The following is a 24,600-nucleotide window of genomic DNA, read 5'->3' as shown; positions in this document are numbered from 1 at the left end:
TCATTAAATTTTAGGGAGAATAAAAAGATGTTCTGGAAGGAGGTAAATAAAGTGCGTAAGACAAGGGAGCAAATGGGAACTTCAGTGAAGGGCGCAAATGGGGAGGTGATAACAAGTAGTGGTGATGTGAGAAGGAGATGGAGTGAGTATTTTGAAGGTTTGTTGAATGTGTTTGATGATAGAGTGGCAGATATAGGGTGTTTTGGTTGAGGTGGTGTGCAAAGTGAGAGGGTTAGGGAAAATGATTTGGTAAACAGAGAAGAGGTAGTAAAAGCTTTGCGGAAGATGAAAGCTGGCAAGGCAGCAGGTTTGGATGGTATTGCAGTGGAATTTATTAAAAAAGGGGGTGACTGTATTGTTGACTGGTTGGTAAGGTTATTTAATGTATGTATGACTCACGGTGAGGTGCCTGAGGATTGGCGGAATGCATTCATAGTGCCATTGTACAAAGGCAAAGGGGATAAGAGTGAGTGCTCAAATTACAGAGGTATAAGTTTGTTGAGTATTCCTGGTAAATTATATGGGAGGGTATTGATTGAGAGGGTGAAGGCATGTACAGAGCATCAGATTGGGGAAGAGCAGTGTGGTTTCAAAAGTGGTAGAGGATGTGTGGATCAGGTGTTTGCTTTGAAGAATGTATGTGAGAAATACTTAGAAAAGCAAATGGATTTGTATGTAGCATTTATGGATCTGGAGAAGGCATATGATAGAGTTGATAGAGATGCTCTGTGGAAGGTATTAAGAATATATGGTGTGGGAGGCAAGTTGTTAGAAGCAGTAAAAGTTTTTATCGAGGATGTAAGGCATGTGTACGTGTAGGAAGAGAGGAAAGTGATTGGTTCTCAGTGAATGAAGGTTTGCGGCAGGGGTGTGTGATGTCTCCATGGTTGTTTAATTTGTTTATGGATGGGGTTGTTAGGGAGGTGAATGCAAGAGTTTCGGAAAGACGGGCAAGCATGAAGTCTATTGGGGATGATAGAGCTTGGGAAGTGAGTCAGTTGTTGTTCGCTGATGATACAGCGCTGGTGGCTGATTCATGTGAGAAACTGCAGAAGCTGGTGACTGAGTTTGGTAAAGTGTGTGAAAGAAGAAAGTTAAGAGTAAATGTGAATAAGAGCAAGGTTATTAGGTACAGTAGGGTTGAGGGTCAAGTCAATTGGGAGGTGAGTTTGAATGGAGAAAAACTGGAGGAAGTGAAGTGTTTTAGATATCTGGGAGTGGATCTGGCAGCAGATGGAACCATGGAAGCGGAAGTGGATCATAGGGTGGGGGAGGGGGCGAAAATTCTGGGAGCCTTGAAGAATGTGTGGAAGTCGAGAACATTATCTCGGAAAGCAAAAATGGGTATGTTTGAAGGAATAGTGGTTCCAACAATGTTGTATGGTTGCGAGGCGTGGGCTATGGATAGAGTTGTGCGCAGGAGGATGGATGTGCTGGAAATGAGATGTTTGAGGACAATGTGTGGTGTGAGGTGGTTTGATCGAGTAAGTAACGTAAGGGTAAGAGAGATATGTGGAAATAAAAAGAGCGTGGTTGAGAGAGCAGAAGAGGGTGTTTTGAAATGGTTTTGGCACATGGAGAGAATGAGTGAGGAAAGATTGACCAAGAGGATATATGTGTCGGAGGTGGAGGGAACGAGGAGAAGAAGGAGACCAAATTGGAGGTGGAAAGATGGAGTGAAAAAGATTTTGTGTGATCGGGGCCTGAACATGCAGGAGGGTGAAAGGAGGGCAAGGAATAGAGTGAATTGGAGCGATGTGGTATACCAGGGTTGATGTGCTGTCAGTGGATTGAATCAGGGCATGTGAAGCGTCTGGGGTAAACCATGGAAAGCTGTGTAGGTATGTATATTTGCGTGTGTGGACGTATGTATATACATGGGTATGGGGGTGGGTTGGGCCATTTCTTTCGTCTGTTTCCTTGCTCTACCTCGCAAATGCGGGAGACAGCAACAAAGCAAAAAAAGGAAAAATATATATATATATATATATATATATATATATATATATATATATATATATATATATATATATATATATATATATTTTTTATATTTATTATACTTTCTCGCTGTCTCACGCATTCGTGAGGTAGCGTAAGGAAAGAGACGAAAGAAATGGCCCAACCCCCCCATACACATGTATATACATACGTCCACAAACGCAAATATACATACTTACACAGCTTTCCATGGTTTACCCCAGACGCTTCACATGCCTTGATTCAATCCACTGACAGCACGTTAACCCTGGTATACCACATCGCTCCAATTCACTCTATTCCTTGCCCTCCTTTCACCTTCCTGCATGTTCAGGCCCCGATCACACAAAATCTTTTTCACTCCATCTTTCCACCTCCAATTTGGTCTCCCTCTTCTCCTCGTTCCCTCCACCTCCGACATATATATCCTCTTGGTCAATCTTTCCTCACTCATTCTCTCCATGTGCCCAAACCACTTCAAAACACCCTCTTCTGCTCTCTCAACCAAATCTTTTTATTTCCACACATCTCTCTTACCCTTACGTTACTCACTCGATCAAACCACCTCACACCACACATTGTCCTCAAACATCTCATTTCCAGCACATCCATCCTCCTGCGCACAACTCTATCCATAGCCCACGCCTCGCAACCATACAACATTGTTGGAACCACTATTCCTTTAAACATACCCATTTTTGCTTTCCGAGATAATGTTCTCGACTTCCACACATTCTTCAAGGCCCCCAGAATTTTCGCCCCCTCCCCCCACCCTATGATCCACTTCCGCTTCCATGGTTCCATCCGCTGCCAGATCCACTCCCAGATATCTAAAACACTTCACTTCCTCCAGTTTTTCTCCATTCAAACTCACCTCCCAATTTACTTGACCTTCAACCCTACTGTACCTTGCTCTTATTCACATTTACTCTTAACTTTCTTCTTCCACACACTTTACCAAACTCAGTCACCAGATTCTGCAGTTTCTCACATGAATCAGCCACCAACGCTGTATCATCAGCGAACAACAACTGACTCACTTCCCAAGCTCTCTCATCCCCAACAGACTTCATACTTGCCCCTCTTTCCAAAACTCTTGCATTTACCTCCCTAACAACCCCATCCATAAACACATTAAACAACCATGGAGACATATATATATATATATAAATATATCAACTCTATCATATGCCTTCTCCAGATCCATAAATGCTTCATACAAATCCATTTGCTTTTCTAAGTATTTCTCACATACATTCTTCAAAGCAAACACCTGATCCACACATCCTCTACCACTTCTGAAACCACACTGCTCTTCCCCAATCTGATGCTCTGTACATGCCTTCACCCTCTCAATCAATATCCTCCCATATAATTTACCAGGAATACTCAACAAACTTATACCTCTGTAATTTGAGCACTCACTCTTATCCCCTTTGCCTTTGTACAATGGCACTATGCACGCATTCTGCCAATCCTCAGGCACCTCACCATGAGTCATACATACATTAAATAACCTTACCAACCAGTCAATAATACAGTCACCCCTTTTTTTAATAAATTCCACTGCAATACCATCCAAACCTGCTGCCTTGCTGGCTTTCATCTTCCGCAAAGCTTTTACTACCTCTTCTCTGTTTACCAAATCATTTTCCCTAACCCTCTCACTTTGCACACCACCTCGACCAAAACACCCTATATCTGCCACTCTATCATCAAACACATTCAAAAAACCTTCAAAATACTCACTCCATCTCCCTCTCACATCACCACTACTTGTTATCACCTCCCCATTTGCGCCCTTCACTGAAGTTCCCATTTGCTCCCTTGTCTTACGCACTTTATTTACCTCCTTCCAGAACATCTTTTTATTCTCCCTAAAATTTAATGATACTCTCTCACCCCAACTCTCATTTGGCCTTTTTTTCACCTCTTGCACCTTTCTCTTGACCTCCTGTCTCTTTCTTTTATACATCTCCCACTCAATTGCATTTTTTCCCTGCAAAAATCGTCCAAATGCCTCTCTCTTCTCTTTCACTAATACTCTTACTTCTGTAAGAATATATGGTGTGGGAGGCAAGTTGTTAGAAGCAGTGAAAAGTTTTTATCAAGGATGTAAGGCATGTGTACGTGTAGGAAGAGAGGAAAGTGATTGGTTCTCAGTGAATGTAGGTTTGCGGCAGGGGTGTGTGATGTCTCCATGGTTGTTTAATTTGTTTATGGATGGGGTGGTTAGGGAGGTGAATGCAAGAGTTTTGGAAAGAGGGGCAAGTATGAAGTCTGTTGGGGATGAGAGAGCTTGGGAAGTGAGTCAGTTGTTGTTCGCTGATGATACAGCGCTGGTGGCTGATTCATGTGAGAAACTGCAGAAGCTGGTGACTGAGTTTGGTAAAGTTTGTGAAAGAAGAAAGTTAAGAGTAAATGTGAATAAGAGCAAGGTTATTAGGTACAGTAGGGTTGAGGGTCAAGTCAATTGGGAGGCGAGTTTGAATGGAGAAAAACTGGAGGAAGTGAAGTGTTTTAGATATCTGGGAGTGGATCTGGCAGCGGATGGAACCATGGAAGCGGAAGTGGATCATAGGGTGGGGGAGGGGGCGAAAATTCTGGGAGCCTTGAAGAATGTGTGGAAGTCGAGAACATTATCTCGGAAAACAAAAATGGGTATGTTTGAAGGAATAGTGGTTCCAACAATGTTGTATGGTTGCGAGGCATGGGCTATGGATAGAGTTGTGCGCAGGAGGATAGATGTGCTGGAAATGAGATGTTTGAGTAAATGTGTGGTGTGAGGTGGTTTGATCGAGTAAGTTACGCAAGGGTAAGAGAGATGTGTGGAAATAAAAAGAGCGTGGTTGAGAGAGCAGAAGAGGGTGTTTTGAAATGGTTTTGGCACATGGAGAGAATGAGTGAGGAAAGATTGACCAAGAGAATATATGTGTCGGAGGTGGAGGGAACAAGGAGAAGAGGGAGACCAAATTGGAGGTGGAAAGATGGAGTGAAAAAGATTTTGTGTTATCGGGGCCTGAACATGCAGGAGGGTGAAAGGAGGGCAAGGAATAGAGTGAATTGGAGTGATGTGGTATACCGAGGTTGACGTGCTGTCAGTGGATTGAATCAAGGCATGTGAAGCGTCTGGGGTAAACCATGGAAAGCTGTGTAGGTACGTGTATTTGCGTGTGTGGACGTGTGTATATACATGTGTGTGGGGGTGGGTTGGGCCATTTCTTTCGTCTGTTTCCTTGCGCTACCTCGCAAACGCGGGAGACAGCGAGAAAAAAATACAAAAAAAAAAAACATATATATATATATATATATATATATATATATATATATATATATATATGGTTGTTTAATTTGTTTATGAATGGGGTTGTTAGGGAGGGGAATGCAAGAGTTTTGGAAAGAGGGGCAAGTATGAAGTCTGTTGGGGATGAGAGAGCTTGGGAAGTGAGTCAGTTGTTGTTCGCTGATGATACAGCGCTGGGGGCTGATTCATGTGAGAAACTGCAGAAGCTGGTGACTGAGTTTGGTAAAGTGTGTGAAAGAAGAAAGTTAAGAGTAAATGTGAATAAGAGCAAGGTAATTAGGTACAGTAGGGTTGAGGGTCAAGTCAATTGGGAGGTAAGTTTGAATGGCGAAAAACTGGAGGAAGTAAAGTGTTTTAAATATCTGGGAGTGGATCTGGCAGCGGATGGAACCATGGAAGCGGAAGTGGATCATACGGTGGGGGAGGGGGCGAAAATCCTGGGAGCCTTGAAGAATGTGTGGAAGTCGAGAACATTATCTCGGAAAGCAAAAATGGGTATGTTTGAAGGAATAGTGGTTCCAACAATGTTGTATGGTTGCGAGGCGTGGGCTATGGATAGAGTTGTGCGCAGGAGGATGGATGTGCTGGAAATGAGATGTTTGAGGACAATTTGTGGTGTGAGGTGGTTTGATCGAGTAAGTAACGTAAGGGTAAGAGAGATGTGTGGAAATAAAAAGAGCGTGGTTGAGAGAGCAGAAGAGGGTGTTTTGAAATGGTTTTGGCACATGGAGAGAATGAGTGAGGAAAGAATGACCAAGAGGATATATGTGTCGGAGGTGGAGGGAACGAGGAGAAGAGGGAGACCAAACTGGAGGTGGAAAGATGGAGTGAAAAAGATTTTGTGTTATCGGGGCCTGAACATGCAGGAGGGTGAAAGGAGGGCAAGGAATAGAGTGAATTGGAGTGATGTGGTATACCGAGGTTGACGTGCTGTCAGTGGATTGAATCAAGGCGTGTGAAGCGTCTGGGGTAAACCATGGAAAGCTGTGTAGGTACGTGTATTTGCGTGTGTGGACGTGTGTATATACATGTGTGTGGGGGTGGGTTGGGCCATTTCTTTCGTCTGTTTCCTTGCGCTACCTCGCAAACGCGGGAGACAGCGAGAAAAAAATACAAAAAAAAAAACATATATATATATATATATATATATATATATATATATATATATATATATATATATATGGTTGTTTAATTTGTTTATGAATGGGGTTGTTAGGGAGGGGAATGCAAGAGTTTTGGAAAGAGGGGCAAGTATGAAGTCTGTTGGGGATGAGAGAGCTTGGGAAGTGAGTCAGTTGTTGTTCGCTGATGATACAGCGCTGGGGGCTGATTCATGTGAGAAACTGCAGAAGCTGGTGACTGAGTTTGGTAAAGTGTGTGAAAGAAGAAAGTTAAGAGTAAATGTGAATAAGAGCAAGGTAATTAGGTACAGTAGGGTTGAGGGTCAAGTCAATTGGGAGGTAAGTTTGAATGGCGAAAAACTGGAGGAAGTAAAGTGTTTTAAATATCTGGGAGTGGATCTGGCAGCGGATGGAACCATGGAAGCGGAAGTGGATCATACGGTGGGGGAGGGGGGCGAAAATCCTGGGAGCCTTGAAGAATGTGTGGAAGTCGAGAACATTATCTCGGAAAGCAAAAATGGGTATGTTTGAAGGAATAGTGGTTCCAACAATGTTGTATGGTTGCGAGGCGTGGGCTATGGATAGAGTTGTGCGCAGGAGGATGGATGTGCTGGAAATGAGATGTTTGAGGACAATTTGTGGTGTGAGGTGGTTTGATCGAGTAAGTAACGTAAGGGTAAGAGAGATGTGTGGAAATAAAAAGAGCGTGGTTGAGAGAGCAGAAGAGGGTGTTTTGAAATGGTTTTGGCACATGGAGAGAATGAGTGAGGAAAGAATGACCAAGAGGATATATGTGTCGGAGGTGGAGGGAACGAGGAGAAGAGGGAGACCAAACTGGAGGTGGAAAGATGGAGTGAAAAAGATTTTGTGTTATCGGGGCCTGAACATGCAGGAGGGTGAAAGGAGGGCAAGGAATAGAGTGAATTGGAGTGATGTGGTATACCGAGGTTGACGTGCTGTCAGTGGATTGAATCAAGGCATGTGAAGCGTCTGGGGTAAACCATGGAAAGCTGTGTAGGTACGTGTATTTGCGTGTGTGGACGTGTGTATATACATGTGTGTGGGGGTGGGTTGGGCCATTTCTTTCGTCTGTTTCCTTGCGCTACCTCGCAAACGCGGGAGACAGCGAGAAAAAAATACAAAAAAAAAAACATATATATATATATATATATATATATATATATATATATATATATATATATATATATATATGGTTGTTTAATTTGTTTATGAATGGGGTTGTTAGGGAGGGGAATGCAAGAGTTTTGGAAAGAGGGGCAAGTATGAAGTCTGTTGGGGATGAGAGAGCTTGGGAAGTGAGTCAGTTGTTGTTCGCTGATGATACAGCGCTGGGGGCTGATTCATGTGAGAAACTGCAGAAGCTGGTGACTGAGTTTGGTAAAGTGTGTGAAAGAAGAAAGTTAAGAGTAAATGTGAATAAGAGCAAGGTAATTAGGTACAGTAGGGTTGAGGGTCAAGTCAATTGGGAGGTAAGTTTGAATGGCGAAAAACTGGAGGAAGTAAAGTGTTTTAAATATCTGGGAGTGGATCTGGCAGCGGATGGAACCATGGAAGCGGAAGTGGATCATACGGTGGGGGAGGGGGCGAAAATCCTGGGAGCCTTGAAGAATGTGTGGAAGTCGAGAACATTATCTCGGAAAGCAAAAATGGGTATGTTTGAAGGAATAGTGGTTCCAACAATGTTGTATGGTTGCGAGGCGTGGGCTATGGATAGAGTTGTGCGCAGGAGGATGGATGTGCTGGAAATGAGATGTTTGAGGACAATTTGTGGTGTGAGGTGGTTTGATCGAGTAAGTAACGTAAGGGTAAGAGAGATGTGTGGAAATAAAAAGAGCGTGGTTGAGAGAGCAGAAGAGGGTGTTTTGAAATGGTTTTGGCACATGGAGAGAATGAGTGAGGAAAGAATGACCAAGAGGATATATGTGTCGGAGGTGGAGGGAACGAGGAGAAGAGGGAGACCAAACTGGAGGTGGAAAGATGGAGTGAAAAAGATTTTGTGTGATCGGGGCCTGAACATGCAGGAGGGTGAAAGGAGGGCAAGGAATAGAGTGAATTGGAGCGATGTGGTATACCGGGGTTGACGTGCTGTCAGTGGACTGAATCGGGGCATGTGATGCGTCTGGGGTAAACCATGGAAAGCTGTGTAGGTATGTATATTTGCGTGTGTGGACGTATGTATATACATGTGTATGGGGGTGGGTTGGGCCACTTCTTTCGTCTGTTTCCTTGCGCTACCTCGCAAACATGGGAGACAGCGACAAAGCAAAAAAAAATAAAATATATATATATATATATATATATGGTTTCAGAAGTGGTAGAGGATGTGTGGATCAGGTGTTTGCTTTGAAGAATGTATGTGAGAAATACTTAGAAATGCAAATGGATTTGTATGTAGCATTTATGGATCTGGAGAAGGCATATGATAGAGTTGATAGAGATGCTCTGTGGAAGGTATTAAGAATATATGGTGTGGGAGGCAAGTTGTTAGAAGCAGTGAAAAGTTTTTATCGAGGATGTAAGGCATGTGTACGTGTAGGAAGAGAGGAAAGTGATTGGTTCTCAGTGAATGTAGGTTTGCGGCAGGGGTGTGTGATGTCTCCATGGCTGTTTAATTTGTTTATGGATGGGGTTGTTAGGGAGGTAAATGCAAGAGTTTTGGAAACAGGGGCAAGTATGAAGTCTGTTGGGGAAGAGAGAGCTTGGGAAGTGAGTCAGTTGTTGTTCGCTGATGATACAGCGCTGGTGGCTGATTCATGTGAGAAACTGCAGAAGCTGGTGACTGAGTTTGGTAAAGTGTGTGGAAGAAGAAAGTTAAGAGTAAATGTGAATAAGAGCAAGGATATTAGGTACAGTAGGGTTGAGGGTCAAGTCAATTGGGAGGTGAGTTTGAATGGAGAAAAACTGGAGGAAGTGAAGTGTTTTAGATATCTGGGAGTGGATCTGGCAGCGGATGGAACCATGGAAGCGGAAGTGGATCATAGGGTGGGGGAGGGGGCGAAAATTCTGGGGGCCTTGAAGAATGTGTGGAAGTCGAGAACATTATCTCGGAAAGCAAAAACGGGTATGTTTGAAGGAATAGTGGTTCCAACAATGTTGTATGGTTGCGAGGCGTGGGCTATGGATAGACTTGTGCGCAGGAGGATGGATGTGCTGGAAATGAGATGTTTGAGGACAATGTGTGGTGTGAGGTGGTTTGATCGAGTGAGTAACATAAGGGTAAGAGAGATGTGTGGAAATAAAAAGAGCGTGGTTGAGAGAGCAGAAGAGGGTGTTTTGAAGTGGTTTGGGCACATGGAGAGAATGAGTGAGGAAAGATTGACCAAGAGGATATATGTGTCGGAGGTGGAGGGAACGAGGAGAAGAGGGAGACTAAATTGGAGGTGGAAAGATGGAGTGAAAAAGATTTTGTGTGATCTTGGCCTCAACATACAGGAGGGTGACAGGAGGGCAAGGAATAGAGTGAATTGGAGCGATGTGGTATACCGGGGTTGACGTGCTGTCAGTGGATGGAATCAAGGCATGTGAAGCGTCTGGGGTAAACCATGGAAAGCTGTGTAGGTATGTATATTTGCGTGTGTGGACGTGTGTATATACATGTGTATGGGGGGGGTTGGGCCATTTCTTTCGTCTGTTTCCTTGCGCTACCTTGCAAACGCAGGAGACAGCGACAAAGTATAATAATAATAATAATAATAATAAATATATATATATATTTTTTTTTTTTTTTTTTTTTTTTTTTTTTATACTTTGTCGCTGTCTCCCGCGTTTGCGAGGTAGCGCAAGGAAACAGACGAAAGAAATGGCCCAACCCCCCCCCCATACACATGTACATACACACGTCCACACACGCAAATATACATACCTACACAGCTTTCCATGGTTTACCCCAGACGCTTCACATGCCTTGCTTCAATCCACTGACAGCACGTCAACCCCTGTATACCACATGACTCCAATTCACTCTATTTCTTGCCCTTCTTTCACCCTCCTGCATGTTCAGGCCCCGATCACACAAAATCTTTTTCACTCCATCTTTCCACCTCCAATTTGGTCTCCCTCTTCTCCTCGTTCCCTCCACCTCCGACACATATATCCTCTTGGTCAATCTCTCCTCACTCATTCTCTCCATGTGCCCAAACCATTTCAAAACACCCTCTTCTGCTCTCTCAACCACGCTCTTTTTATTTCCACACATCTCTCTTACCCTTACGTTACTTACTCGATCAAACCACCTCACACCACACATTGTCCTCAAACATCTCATTTCCAGCACATCCATCCTCCTGCGCACATCTCTATCCATAGCCCACGCCTCGCAACCATACAACATTGTTGGAACCACTATTCCCTCAAACATACCCATTTTTGCTTTCCGAGATAATGTTCTCGACTTCCACACATTTTTCAAGGCTCCCAAAATTTTCGCCCCCTCCCCCACCCTATGATCCACTTCCGCTTCCATGGTTCCATCCGCTGACAGATCCACTCCCAGATATCTAAAACACTTCACTTCCTCCAGTTTTTCTCCATTCAAACTCACCTCCCAATTGACTTGACCCTCACCCCTACTGTACCTAATAACCTTGCTCTTATTCACATTTACTCTCAACTTTCTTCTTCCACACACTTTACCAAACTCAGTCACCAGCTTCTGCAGTTTCTCACATGAATCAGCCACCAGCGCTGTATCATCAGCGAACAACAACTGACTCACTTCCCAAGCTCTCTCATCCCCAACAGACTTCATACTTGCCCCTCTTTCCAGGACTCTTGCATTTACCTCCCTTACAACCCCATCCATAAACAAATTAAACAACCATGGAGACATCACACACCCCTGCCGCAAACCTACATTCACTGAGAACCAATCACTTTCCTCTCTTCCTACACGTACACATGCCTTACATCCTCGATAAAAACTTTTCACTGCTTCTAACAACTTGCCTCCCACACCATATATTCTTAATACCTTCCACAGAGTATCTCTATCAACTCTATCATATGCCTTCTCCAGATCCATAAATGCTACATACAAATCCATTTGCTTTTCTAAGTATTTCTCACATACATTCTTCAAAGCAAACACCTGATCCACACATCCTCTACCACTTCTGAAACCGCACTGCTCTTCCCCAATCTGATGCTCTGTACATGCCTTCACCCTCTCAATCAATACCCTCCCATATAATTTACCAGGAATACTCAACAAACTTATACCTCTGTAATTTGAGCACTCACTCTTATCCCCTTTGCCTTTGTACAATGGCACTATGCACGCATTCCGCCAATCCTCAGGCACCTCACCATGAGTCATACATACATTAAATAACCTTACCAACCAGTCAACAATACAGTCACCCCCTTTCTTAATAAATTCCACTGCAATACCATCCAAACCTGCTGCCTTGCCGGCTTTCATCTTCCGCAAAGCTTTTACTACCTCTTCTCTGTTTACCAAATCATTTTCCCTAACCCTCTCACTTTGCACACCACCTCGACCAAAACACCCTATATCTGCCACTCTGTCATCAGACACATTCAACAAACCTTCAAAATACTCATTCCATCTCCTTCTCACATCACCGCTACTTGTTATCACCTCCCCATTTACGCCCTTCACTGAAGTTCCCATTTGCTCCCTTGTCTTACGCACCCTATTTACCTCCTTCCAGAACATCTTTTTATTCTCCCTAAAATTTACTGATAGTCTCTCACCCCAACTCTCATTTGCCCTTTTTTTCACCTCTTGCACCTTTCTCTTGACCTCCTGTCTCTTTCTTTTATACTTCTCCCACTCAATTGCATTTTTTCCCTGCAAAAATCGTCCAAATGCCTCTCTCTTCTCTTTCACTAATACTCTTACTTCTTCATCCCACCACTCACTACCCTTTCTAAACAGCCCACCTCCCACTCTTCTCATGCCACAAGCATCTTTTGCGCAATCCATCACTGATTCCCTAAATACATCCCATTCCTCCCCCACTCCCCTTACTTCCATTGTTCTCACCTTTTTCCATTCTGTACACAGTCTCTCCTGGTACTTCCCCACACAGGTCTCCTTCCCAAGCTCACTTACTCTCACCACCTTCTTCACCCCAACATTCACTCCTCTTTTCTGAAAACCCATACTAATCTTCACCTTAGCCTCCACAAGATAATGATCAGACATCCCTCCAGTTGCACCTCTCAGCACATTAACATCCAAAAGTCTCTCTTTCGCACGCCTGTCAATTAACACGTAATCCAATAACGCTCTCTGGCCATCTCTCCTACTTACATAAGTATACTTATGTATATCTCGCTTTTTAAACCAGGTATTCCCAATCATCAGTCCTTTTTCAGCACATAAATCTACAAGCTCTTCACCATTTCCATTTACAACACTGAACACCCCATGCATACCAATTATTCCCTCAACTGCCACATTACTCACCTTTGCATTCAAATCACCCATCACTATAACCCGGTCTCGTGCATCAAAACCGCTAACACACTCATTTAGCTGCTCCCAAAACACTTGCCTCTCATGATCTTTCTTCTCATGCCCAGGTGCATATGCACCAATAATCACCCACCTCTCTCCATCAACTTTCAATTTTACCCATATTAATCGAGAATTTACTTTCTTACATTCTATCACATACTCCCACAACTCCTGTTTCAGGAGTATTGCTACTCCTTCCCTTGCTCTTGTCCTCTCACTAACCCCTGACTTCACTCCCCAGACATTTCCAAACCACTCTTCCCCTTTACCCTTGAGCTTCGTTTCACTCAGAGCCAAAACATCCAGGTTCCTTTCCTCAAACATACTACCTATCTCTCCTTTTTTCACATCTTGGTTACATCCACACACATTTAGGCACCCCACTCTGAGCCTTCGAGGAGGATGATCACTCCCTGCGTGACTCCTTCTTCTGTTTCCCATTTTAGAAAGTTAATACAAGGAGGGGAGGATTTCCGGCCCCCCGCTCCCGTCCCCTCTAGTCGCTTTCTACGACACGCGAGGAATACGTGGGAAGTATTCTTTCACCCCTATCCCCAGGGATAATATACATATATATATACATACACACACACACACACACACACACACACATATGCACATACACACACACACACACACATACATATATATACATATGAAAAATGTAAGAAACAATTTAGAAAACAAACTTTTAGCTTGAAATGAATGAAAAAAAATGAATGTCACATAATGGTTCAACCTCTGGCTATGGAAAAGGAAATGTACAATTTATTCACACAAACGTCAATAGCAGTTCTCATCAATTTCACCACTGTGTCAATAAGCTTCAATGTCTAAGCTACATTTTTCTCCAACTTCACTATTTTCTTGTCAAAATATATATATATATATATATATATATATATATATATATGGAACCATGGAAGCGGAAGTGAATCATAAGGTGGGGGATAGGACGAAAATTCTGGGAGCCTTGAAGAATGTGTGGAAGTCGAGAAGATTATCGCGGAAAGCAAAAATGGGTATGTTTGAAGGAATAGTGGTTCCAACAATGTTGTATTGTTGCGAGGCATGGGCTATGGATAGAGTTGTGTGCAGGAGGGTGGATGTGTTGGAAATGAGATGTTTGTGGACAATATGTGGAGTGAGGTGGTTTGATCGAGTAAGTTATATTAGGGTAAGAGAGATGTGTGGTAATAAAAAGAGTGTGGTTGAGAGAGCAGAAGAGGATGTTTTGAAATGGTTTGGTTACATGGAGAGAATGAGTGAGGAAAGATTGACAAAGAGGATATATGTGTCAGAGGTGGAGGGAATGAGGAGAAGTGGGAGACCAAATTGGAGGTGGAAAGATGGAGTGAAAAAGATTTTGTGTTCAGGGCCTGAACATGCAGGAGGGTGAAAGGCGTGCAAGGAATAGAGTGAATTGGAACGATGTGGTATACCGGGGTAAACGTGCTGTCAATGGATTGAACCATGGCATGTGAAGCATCTGGGGTAAACCATGGAAAGTTCTGTGGGGCCTGGATGTGGAAAGGGAGCTGTGGTTTCGGTGCATGATTACATGACAGCTTCAGACTGAGTGTGAATGAATGTGGCCTTTGTTGTCTTTTCCTAGCGCTACCTTGCACACATAAGGGGGGAGGGGGTTGTTATTTCATGTGTGGCGAGGTGGCAATGGGAATGAATAAAGGCAGATAGTATGAATTATGTACATGTGTATATATGTATATGTCTGTGTGTGTATATATATGTATACAGTGAGATGTATAGGTATGTATATTTGTGTGTGTGTCGACATGTATGTATATACATGTGTGTGTGGGTGGGTTGGGCCATTCTTTCGTCTGTTTCCTTGCGCTACCTCGCTAACGCGGGAGACAGCGACAAAGCAAAATAAAAAAAATAAATATAATAATAATAACACAATGAAATAATATCCAGAGAGGAAGAAAGTCTAAAAGTGGGTGACATGCGCTCAAGGCAGGTAGAACTATGGGTGGCTGGTATGGGAGGGAACTGGATGAAGGAATACAAACAAAATTAATGTTATACATATAAGCTTCAACACTGGTTGAAAACAGATCAGCATTTAACAGTTCTGAAGGTCGTGGTGGGTGGGTTATATAGGAGGATGGATGGCACAAGAGTGTCCCCGGCAAGTAGGTGTTGCTGCCACATTGGAAAGGTTAGTTATCTAAGCACATCATGATGCTGCAATACAGGAACAATAAAACATTATATAAGTAGTAAAGCTGCTGCTTAGTAATTTAGGATACTATGAACCACTGTAATGTTTTATTTAGCAATTACAGCTAACCAACTGATAATAATCGTGGCATATGTGGCTTCTTTCCCCAGTCCCTTCTGCCCACCCCCCCCTCACTCCACACCCACTCAGCTGAAGCTCAGTCACAGCAAATTTGTAAGCTGTCTATAATTTTTTTTCTTTCCAGAATAACATAAACATTCTAAGTGTATCTGGAAGCATCTTAAATGAGTGGGGGACTCTGTAACTGTGAGGTTATAAAAGTTTTGGCAATGTGGCTTCACAGGCAGCAGCATCTGTTAGCACATCCACCTAAATTCGCCAAAGGAAGTAAGTTATTTTACACTTATTAGTGGACAGCCAAATGCATTCATATCTATAAACTGAATGAAACAAAATATGGAATTATGAAGTGCTTTTTATTAAGAGAAGCTCAGCAAAGAAAAAGACCTGGGGACACAAGAGTAGAGGTAGTCCAAAACACTTTGCAGAATATGACATCACTACTTGGGTAAGCTTTATGAGCTGCAGACCTAGAAAACTCCTGAAAGAAACAGTGATCACTCTTCGTGTGTGTGCGTGTGTAGTGTGTGTGTGTGTGTGTGTGTGTGTGTGTGTGTGTGTGTGTGTGTGTGTGTGAGAGAGAGATGAGTGACCCTGTTTGTCTGTCTCTCTGTCTACAACTGATGTCTTGACCAAAATGGACTTGTTATGAACAGCTCAAACAAATGTTTGATATGTGTTGAAGGAAATGACAAGGATACAATTCTTAATGATCTTAAAAACTGAAATTACGAAAAGTGTAGCAATAAAAATATAAAAGTGTTAAATTTGATGAAAACTGATTCAGCCAGTTTGATGCAATAACACAGGATAAGCCTAACACCAGGGCCAGTGACTTTCCACTTCCTCCTCTTTCTTACCACTAATGTGAAAATAATCTTTCAAACCTTGGGGGATTAAAAAACTATATAGCAAGGTAGTGCCTGGAACATCTGCTCATGTCATATATGACGCACCAAAATTAGAACCCTTCTGTCCACAGCCAAGCCCCAAAGACCTTTCCAAGGTTTTCTGACCACTTTATATGTCCTGGTTCAGCACAATGATAACATGTCTCCCTTGTATACCACATCATCCAAATTTACTCTATCTCTTGCATGGCTCACACCCTCCTGCATGTTCAGAATCTAATAACTGAAAGCATCTTTCATTCCATCCTGACATCTCCTCCTTGGTTTCCCCCTTCTCTCCGTATCTTCCATTTCCAGTATTTATACCCTCTTACTCAGCCTCCCCTCACTCATCCTTTTCCTATGTCCAAACCATTTCAAAACACCCTCTTCAGCTCTCTTCTTACTATCACACCTCTCTCTTACCCTATCATTTCTCTCATACATACTCTTCTTACTACTTTACCTATCTCTTACCCTATCATTTCTCATTCAGTCAACCCTACTCACACCACATACTGTCTTTAAATATTTCATTTCCAACACATCCACCAGCTTTCATACATTTTGAATTTTAAAACTACGTACTCCTGAAAATCAAAAAGTCTCTTTCATCATACTCCATTGTGGCTATCGTCCACTCCTCTTACAGCACAAGAGTAAGCTTTAACCAACTTGGCCCATACTGCCATTACACCTAACACAACATAATACACTAAATAGCTAGTTTTCCTGACTTCATTCAGTACCAATAGCTCCTCAACATTTCCCATATAACTGATCTCTGGAAGAAACTGGTCAACGTTCCCAAACACCTGAAGGAAGTGATTGTTTTTTACAAAGAAAAACTGAACTTAAACATTATTTCTCTGTTTAGTGGGGAAAGTCATCCCTGTCAAGCATATCTACCCATCTCTTTGGCTGTAGTTGGTAAACACTTCAGTGTTGAGGCCTGCTTCATATATTGAACTTAAGGGCTACTTTGATAATGATATGGCAAGAACAGGTGTAGGGGAGTTGTTAAGTCAGCTTGATTGAGGACTTTACAAAAGTGATGTGCAGGTAGCATCTACCCATGTTTCCCTTTATTAGCCACATAATCTTGTAAGATAATGCTTTTAAAACAGAACAGATCTTCTCAAACCTTAAAGTATGTCTTTTTTTGCTCACCAAAGCACCTAAGTTCTAATATGTCCTGTTCCTCACTCCCCTGCAGCCTTTATCTTGTTGACCTTTGGTTTGTGAGCTGGTCACCTCTAGGGTATGAAGTGCTTCAGCTACCAAACACCATTTTCTTTGGATTTTATGAAAAGATTAAGGTCCATACAACCTTGGGGCTGCTTCAGCTACTACTGCATGGTAAAGCAGTCTCTTCCTTATGAAAGATATTTTCAATCAAACCCCCAAAACTTTTTTTACTTACCTTGTAGATACATCATGGAGTCTGGGGTTATTCACCCCAATGTCTAGGCTTGTTCTTTTAATATCTTTACTCATTCTAAAATAACTATGCAAATTTCATATTCCAATATACTGACTCCATTTTCATACTTCACTCCATTTTCATGTCTACCCACTCTTCCAACCACATTTCACACAAACTAAAATGGAAACTGTGTTACCTGCATACAATAGGAACAAATACAGTCAAGCCTGAAATATAAAATCCTAAATGGATATAAGACAATAATGAAGTGAAAACTTACTGTCACCAGTCTTGACCTTTAATGGAGTACTGGGTTGGGAATTGTTGCCATAACGATTGTTGGGAACTCCCTGACCCTTGCGCCTTTTAAACCTGTAATTTGGAGATTATGAACGTGGATACTTAAGGTTTATTCACTGCATATTTCAAAAATATATCTCTAATAAATACTGAATCTATAGAATATTATGGGAAGGAAGTATAACAGGGACACTTGATATACAAATTTACAGTCAAAGTGAAATCATACATAAAGTTCCTTGAAAAAGATCTGAATTTTATCACATCCAGTCAATCAATGCCTTGCACACCATGGCCAAAAACAGATGCAGCAAATAATGTAAATATGTATAATATGGTAAATTATATGGGAGGGTATTGATTGAGAGGGTGAAGGCATGTACAGAGCACCAGATTGGGGAAGAGCAGTGTGGTTTCAGAAGTGGTAGAGGATGTGTGGATCAGGTGTTTGCTTTGAAGAATGTATGTGAGAAATACTTAGAAAAGCAAATGGATTTGTATGTAGCATTTATGGATCTGGAGAAGGCATATGATAGAGTTGATAGAGATGCTCTGTGGAAGGTATGAAGAATATATGGTGTGGGAGGCAAGTTGTTAGAAGCAGTGAAAAGTTTTTATCGAGGATGTAAGGCATGTGTACGTGTAGGAAAAGAGGAAAGTGATTGGTTCTCAGTGAATGTAGGTTTGAGGCAGGGGTGTGTGATGTCTCCATGGCTGTTTAATTTGTTTATGGATGGGGTTGTTAGGGAGGTGAATGCAAGAGTTTTGGAAAGAGGGGCAAGTATGAAGTCTGCTGGGGATGAGAGAGCTTGGGAAGTGAGTCAGTTGTTCGCTGATGATACAGCGCTGGTGGCTGATTCATGTGAGAAACTGCAGAAGCTGGTGACTGAGTTTGGTAAAGTGTGTGAAAGAAGAAAGTTAAGAGTAAATGTGAATAAGAGCAAGGTTATTAGGTACAGTAGGGTTGAGGGTCAAGTCAATTGGGAGGTAAGTTTGAATGGAGAAAAACTGGAGGAAGTAAAGTGTTTTAGATATCTGGGAGTGGATCTGGCAGCGGATGGAATCATGGAAGCGGAAGTGAACCATAGGGTGACGAAGGGGGCGAAAATCCTGGGAGCCTTGAAGAATGTGTGGAAGTCGAGAACATTATCTCGGAAAGCAAAAATGGGTATGTTTGAAGGAATAGTGGTTCCAACAATGTTGTATGGTTGCGAGGCGTGGGCTATAGATAGAGTTGTGCGCAGGAGGATGGATGTGCTGGAAATGAGATGTTTGAGGACAATGTGTGGTGTGAGGTGGTTTGATCGAGTAAGTAACGTAAGGGTAAGAGAGATGTGTGGAAATTAAAAGAGCGTGGTTGAGAGAGCAGAAGAGGGTGTTTTGAAATGGTTTGGGCACATGGAGAGAATGAGTGAGGAAAGATTGACCAAGAGGATATATGTGTCGGAGGTGGAGGGAACGAGGAGAAGTGGGAGACCAAATTGGAGGTGGAAAGATGGAGTGAAAAAGATTTTGTGTGATCGGGGCCTGAACATGCAGGAGGGTGAAAGGAGGGCAAGGAATAGAGTGAATTGGATCGATGTGGTATACCGGGGTTGATGTGCTCTCAGTGGATTGAATCAGGGCATGTGAAGCGTCTGGGGTAAACCATGGAAAGCTGTGTAGGTATGTATATTTGCGTGTGTGGACGTATGTATATACATGTGTATGGGGGTGGGTTGGGCCATTTCTTTCGTCTGTTTCCTTGTGCTACCTCGCAAATGCGGGAGACAGCGACAAAAAAAAAAAAAGAAAAAAAAAAGTATATATACTGGAAGGGATCACAATCTTGTGCGTGATCAAGTATATTCCTATGAGTCCACAGGAAACATGAAACTCGATAACTTCCCAAGTGCACTTTTGCATAATAATAACATCATCAAGGGAGACACAAGAGAGAAATATAACAGTCAACTGATATAAAACGAAAAGACAATCACATGTTTACCAAACAGCGTCCTAGCCACGTCTCTTTGTTGTATATCAACTGACTTATATTTCTCTCTTGCGTCACCCCGATAATGTGATTATTACACGAAAGTGCCCTTGGGAACTTCACGAGTTTCATTTTCCCCGTGAACTCATAGGAATGTGTGGTGTATATATATATTTATATCTATTTATTTATTATACTTTGTCGCTGCCTCCCATGTTAGCGAGGTAGCGCAAGGAAACAGAAGAAAGAATGGCCCACCCACCCACATACACATGTATATACATACACATCTACACACGCACATATACATACCTATACATCTCAATGTATACATATATATACACAGACATATACATATATACACTATACACACACAGACATATACATATATACACATGTACATAATTCATACTATCTGCCATTATTCATTTCCGTCGCCACCCCGCCACACATAAAATAAAAACCCCCTATCCCTGCATGAGCACGAGGCAGCGCTAGGAAAGACAACAAAGGCCACATTCGTTCACACTTTTTCTCTAGATGTCATGTATAATGCACCGAAACCACAGCTCCCTTTCCACATCCAGGCCCCACAGAACTTTCCATGGTTTACCCAGACGCTTCACAAGCCCTGATTCAATCCAGTGACAGCATGTCGACCCCGGTATACCACATCGTTCCAATTCACTCTATTCCTTACACGCCTTTCACCCTCCTGCATGTTCAGGCCCCGATCACTCAAAATCTTTTTCACTCCATCTTTCCACCCCCAATTTGGTCTCCCACTTCTCGTTCAATCCACCTCTCACACATATATCCTCTTTGTCAATCTTTCCTCACTCATTCTCTCCATATGACCAAACCATTTCAAAACATCTTTTCTGCTCTCTCAACCACACTCTTTTTATTACCACACATCTCTCTTACCCTTTCAATACTTATTCGTTCAAACCACTTCACACCACATATTGTCCTCAAACATCTCATTTCCAGCACATCTATTCTTCTCCACAAAACTCTATCTATAGCCCACGCCTTGCAACCATATATCATTGTTGGAACCACTATTCCTTTAAACATAAGCATTTTTGCTTTACAAGATAACGTTCTCAACTTCCGCAAGTTCTTCAACGCACCCAGAACTTTCGCCCCTTCCCCCACTCTATGATTCACTTCCGCTTCCATGGTTCCATCCACTGCCAAATCCACTCCCACATATCTAAACACTTCACTTCCTCCAGTTTTTCTCCATTCAAACTTACCTCCCAATTGACTTGTCCCTCAACCCTACTGTACCTAATAACCTTGCTCTTATTCACGTTTACTCTCAGTTTTCTTCTTTCACACAGTTTGCCAAACTCAGTCACCAGCTTCTGCAGTTTCTCACATGAATCAGCCACCAGCGCTGTATCATCAGCGAACTACAACTGACTCACTTCCCAAGCTCTCTCATCCACAACAGATTTTATACTTGCCCCTCTTTCCAAAACTCTTGCATTCACCTCCCTAACAAACCCATTCATAAACAAATTAAACGATCATGGAGACATAAGGCACCCCCTGCCGCAAACTAACATTCACTGAGAACCAATCACTTTTCTCTCTTCCTACACACACACATGCCTTACATCCTCAATAAAAACTTTTCACTGCTTCTAACAACTTACTTCCTACACCATATATTCTTAAAATCTTCCACAGAGCATCTCTATCAACTCTATCATATGCCTTCTCCAGATCCATAAATGCTACATACAAATCCATTTGCTCTTCTAAGTATTTCTCACATACATTCTTCAAAGCAAACACTTGATCCACACATCCTCTACCACTTCTGAAACCACACTGCTCTTCCCCTATCTGATGCTCTGTACATGCCTTCACCCTCTCAATCAATACCCTCCCATATAATTTACCAGGAATACTCAACAAACTTATACCTCTGTAATTTGAGCACTCACTTTTATCCCCTTTCCCTTTGTACAATGGCACTATGCAAGCATTCCGTCAATCCTCAGGCACCTCACCATGAGTCATACATACATTAAATAACCTCACCAACCAGTCAACAATACACTCACCCCCTTTTTTAATAAATTTCACTGCAATACCATCCAAACCCGCTGCCTTGCCGGTTTTCATCTTCCGCAAAGCTTTTACTACCTCTTCTCTGTTTACCAAATCATTCACCCTAACCCTCTCACTTTGCACACCACCTCGACCAAAACACCCTATATCTGCCACTCTATCATCAAACACATTCAACAAACCTTCAAAATACTCACTCCATCTCCTTCTCACATCATCACTACTTGTTATCACCTCCCCATTTACCCCCTTCACTGAAGTCCCCATTTGTTCCCTTGTCTTACGCACTTTATTTACCTCCTTCCAAAACATCTTTTTATTCTCCCTAAAATTTAATGATACTCTCTCACCCCAACTCTCATTTGCCCTCTTTTTCACCTCTTGCACCTTTCTCTTGACCTCATCCCTCTTTCTTTTAAACATCTCCCAGTCATTTGCATTATTTCCCTACAAAAATTGTCTAAATGCCTCTCTCTTCTCTTTCACTAATAATCTTACTTATTCATCCCACCACTCACTACCCTTTCTAATCTGCCCACCTCCCATACTTCTCATGCCATAAGCATCCCTTGCACAAGCCGTCACTGCTTCCATAAATACATCCCATTCCTCCCCTACTCCCCATACGTCCTTTGTTCTCACCTTTTTCCATTCTGCAATCAGTCTCTCCTTCTACTTCCTCAAACACGTCTCCTTCCCAAGCTCACTTACTCTCACCACTCTCTTCACCCCAAAATTCTCTCTTTTCTGTACACCTCTACAAATCTTCACCTTCGCCTCCACAAGATAATGATCAGGCATCCCTCCAGTTGCACCTCTCAGCACATTAACATCCAAAAGTCTCTCTTTCACAGGCCTATCACTTAACACGTAATCCAATAACGCTCTCTAGCCATCTCTCCTACTTACATAAGTGTACTTATGTACATCTCTTTTAAACCAGTTATTCCCCATCACCAGTCCTTTTTCAGCACATAAATCTACAAGCTCTTCACCATTTCCATTTACAACACTGAACACCCTATGTACATCAATTATTCCCTCAACTTCCACATTACTCACCTTTGCATTCAAATCACCCTTCACTATAGCCCGGTCTCATGCATCAAAACTACTAACACACTTACTCAGCTGCTCCCAAAATGCTTGCCTCTCATGATCTTTCTTCTCATGCCCAGGTGCATATGCACCAATAATCTCCCATCTCTCTCCATCCACTTTCAGTTTTACCAATATCAATCTATAATTTACTTTCTTACACTCTATCACATACTCCCACCACTTCTGTTTCAGGAGTAGTCCTACTCCTTCCCTTGTTCCTGTCCTCTCAATAACCCCTGGCTTTACTCCCAAGACATTCCCAAACCACTCTTTCCCTTTACACTTGAGCTTTGTTTCACTTAGAGCCAAAACATCTAGGTTCCTTAACTCAAAGGATACTACCTATCTCTCCTTTTTTCTCATCTTGGTTACATCTACACACATTTAGACACCCCAATCTGAGCCTTTGAGGAGGATGAGCACTCCCCTCATGACTCCTTCTTGTTTCCCCTTTTAGAAAGTTAAAATGAAAGGAGGGGAGGGTTTCCAACCCTCCCGCTCCCGTCCCCTTTAGTCGCCTTCTACAACACGTGAGGAATGCGTGGGAAGTATTCGTTATCCCCTATATATATATATATATATATATATATATATATATATATATATATATATATATATATATTTTTCTTTTTTTTCAAACTATTCGCCATTTCCCGCGTTAGCGAGGTAGCGTTAAGAACAGAGAACTGGGCCTTTGAGGGAATATCATCACCTGGCCCCCTTCTCTGTTCCTTCTTTTGGAAAATTAAAAAAAAAAATAATGAGAGGGGAGGATTTCCAGCCCCCCGCTCCCTCCCCTTTTAGTCGCCTTCTACGACACGCAGGGAATACGTGGGAAGTATTCTTTCTCCCCTATCCCCAGGGATAATATATATATATATATATATATATATATATATATATATATATATTTTTTTTTTTGCTGTCTCCCGCGTTTGCGAGGTAGCGCAAGGAAACAGAAGAAAGAAATGTCCCAACCCACCCCCATACACATGCCTTGATTCAATCCACTGACAGCACGTCAACCCCGGTATACCACATCGCTCCAATTCACTCTATTCTTTGCCCTCCTTTCACCCTCCTGCATGTTCAGGCCCCGATCACACAAAATCTTTTTCACTCCATCTTTCCACCTCCAATTTGGTCTCCCTCTTCTCCTCGTTCCCTCCACCTCCGACACATATATCCTCTTGGTCAATCTTTCCTCACTCATTCTCTCCATGTGACCAAACCATTTCAAAACACCCTCTTCTGCTCTCTCAACCACGCTCTTTTTATTTCCACACATCTCTCTCACCCTTATATCTCATTTCCAGCACATCCACCCTCCTGCGCACAACTCTATCCATAGCCCACGTCTCGCAACCATACAACATTGTTGGAACCACTATTCCTTCAAACATACCTATTTTTGCTTTCCGAGATAATGTTCTCGACTTCCACACATTCTTCAAGGCTCCCAGGATTTTCATCCCCTCCCCCACCCTATGATTCACTTCCGCTTCCATGGTTCCATCCACTGCCAGATCCACTCCCACATATCTAAATCACTTTACTTCCTTCAGTTTTTCTCCATTTAAA

At 42.4% G+C, this 24,600-nt stretch overlaps 1 protein-coding gene across 1 annotated transcript in view; it reads right to left on the bottom strand.

The window, feature by feature from the left end:
• The window catches only part of LOC139759817 (uncharacterized), a 112,695-nt gene that overhangs the window by 16,582 nt on the left and 71,513 nt on the right, over nt 1-24,600 (bottom strand). The window contains 1 exon segment of the mRNA XM_071682305.1: nt 17,836-17,927. Coding sequence (XP_071538406.1) covers nt 17,836-17,927 — 92 coding nt within the window.

The sequence above is a fragment of the Panulirus ornatus genome, chromosome 34 (genome assembly GCF_036320965.1).
Source record: "Panulirus ornatus isolate Po-2019 chromosome 34, ASM3632096v1, whole genome shotgun sequence".
NCBI lineage: Eukaryota > Metazoa > Arthropoda > Malacostraca > Decapoda > Palinuridae > Panulirus > Panulirus ornatus.
This window is presented reverse-complemented; position numbering and strand designations above follow the sequence as displayed.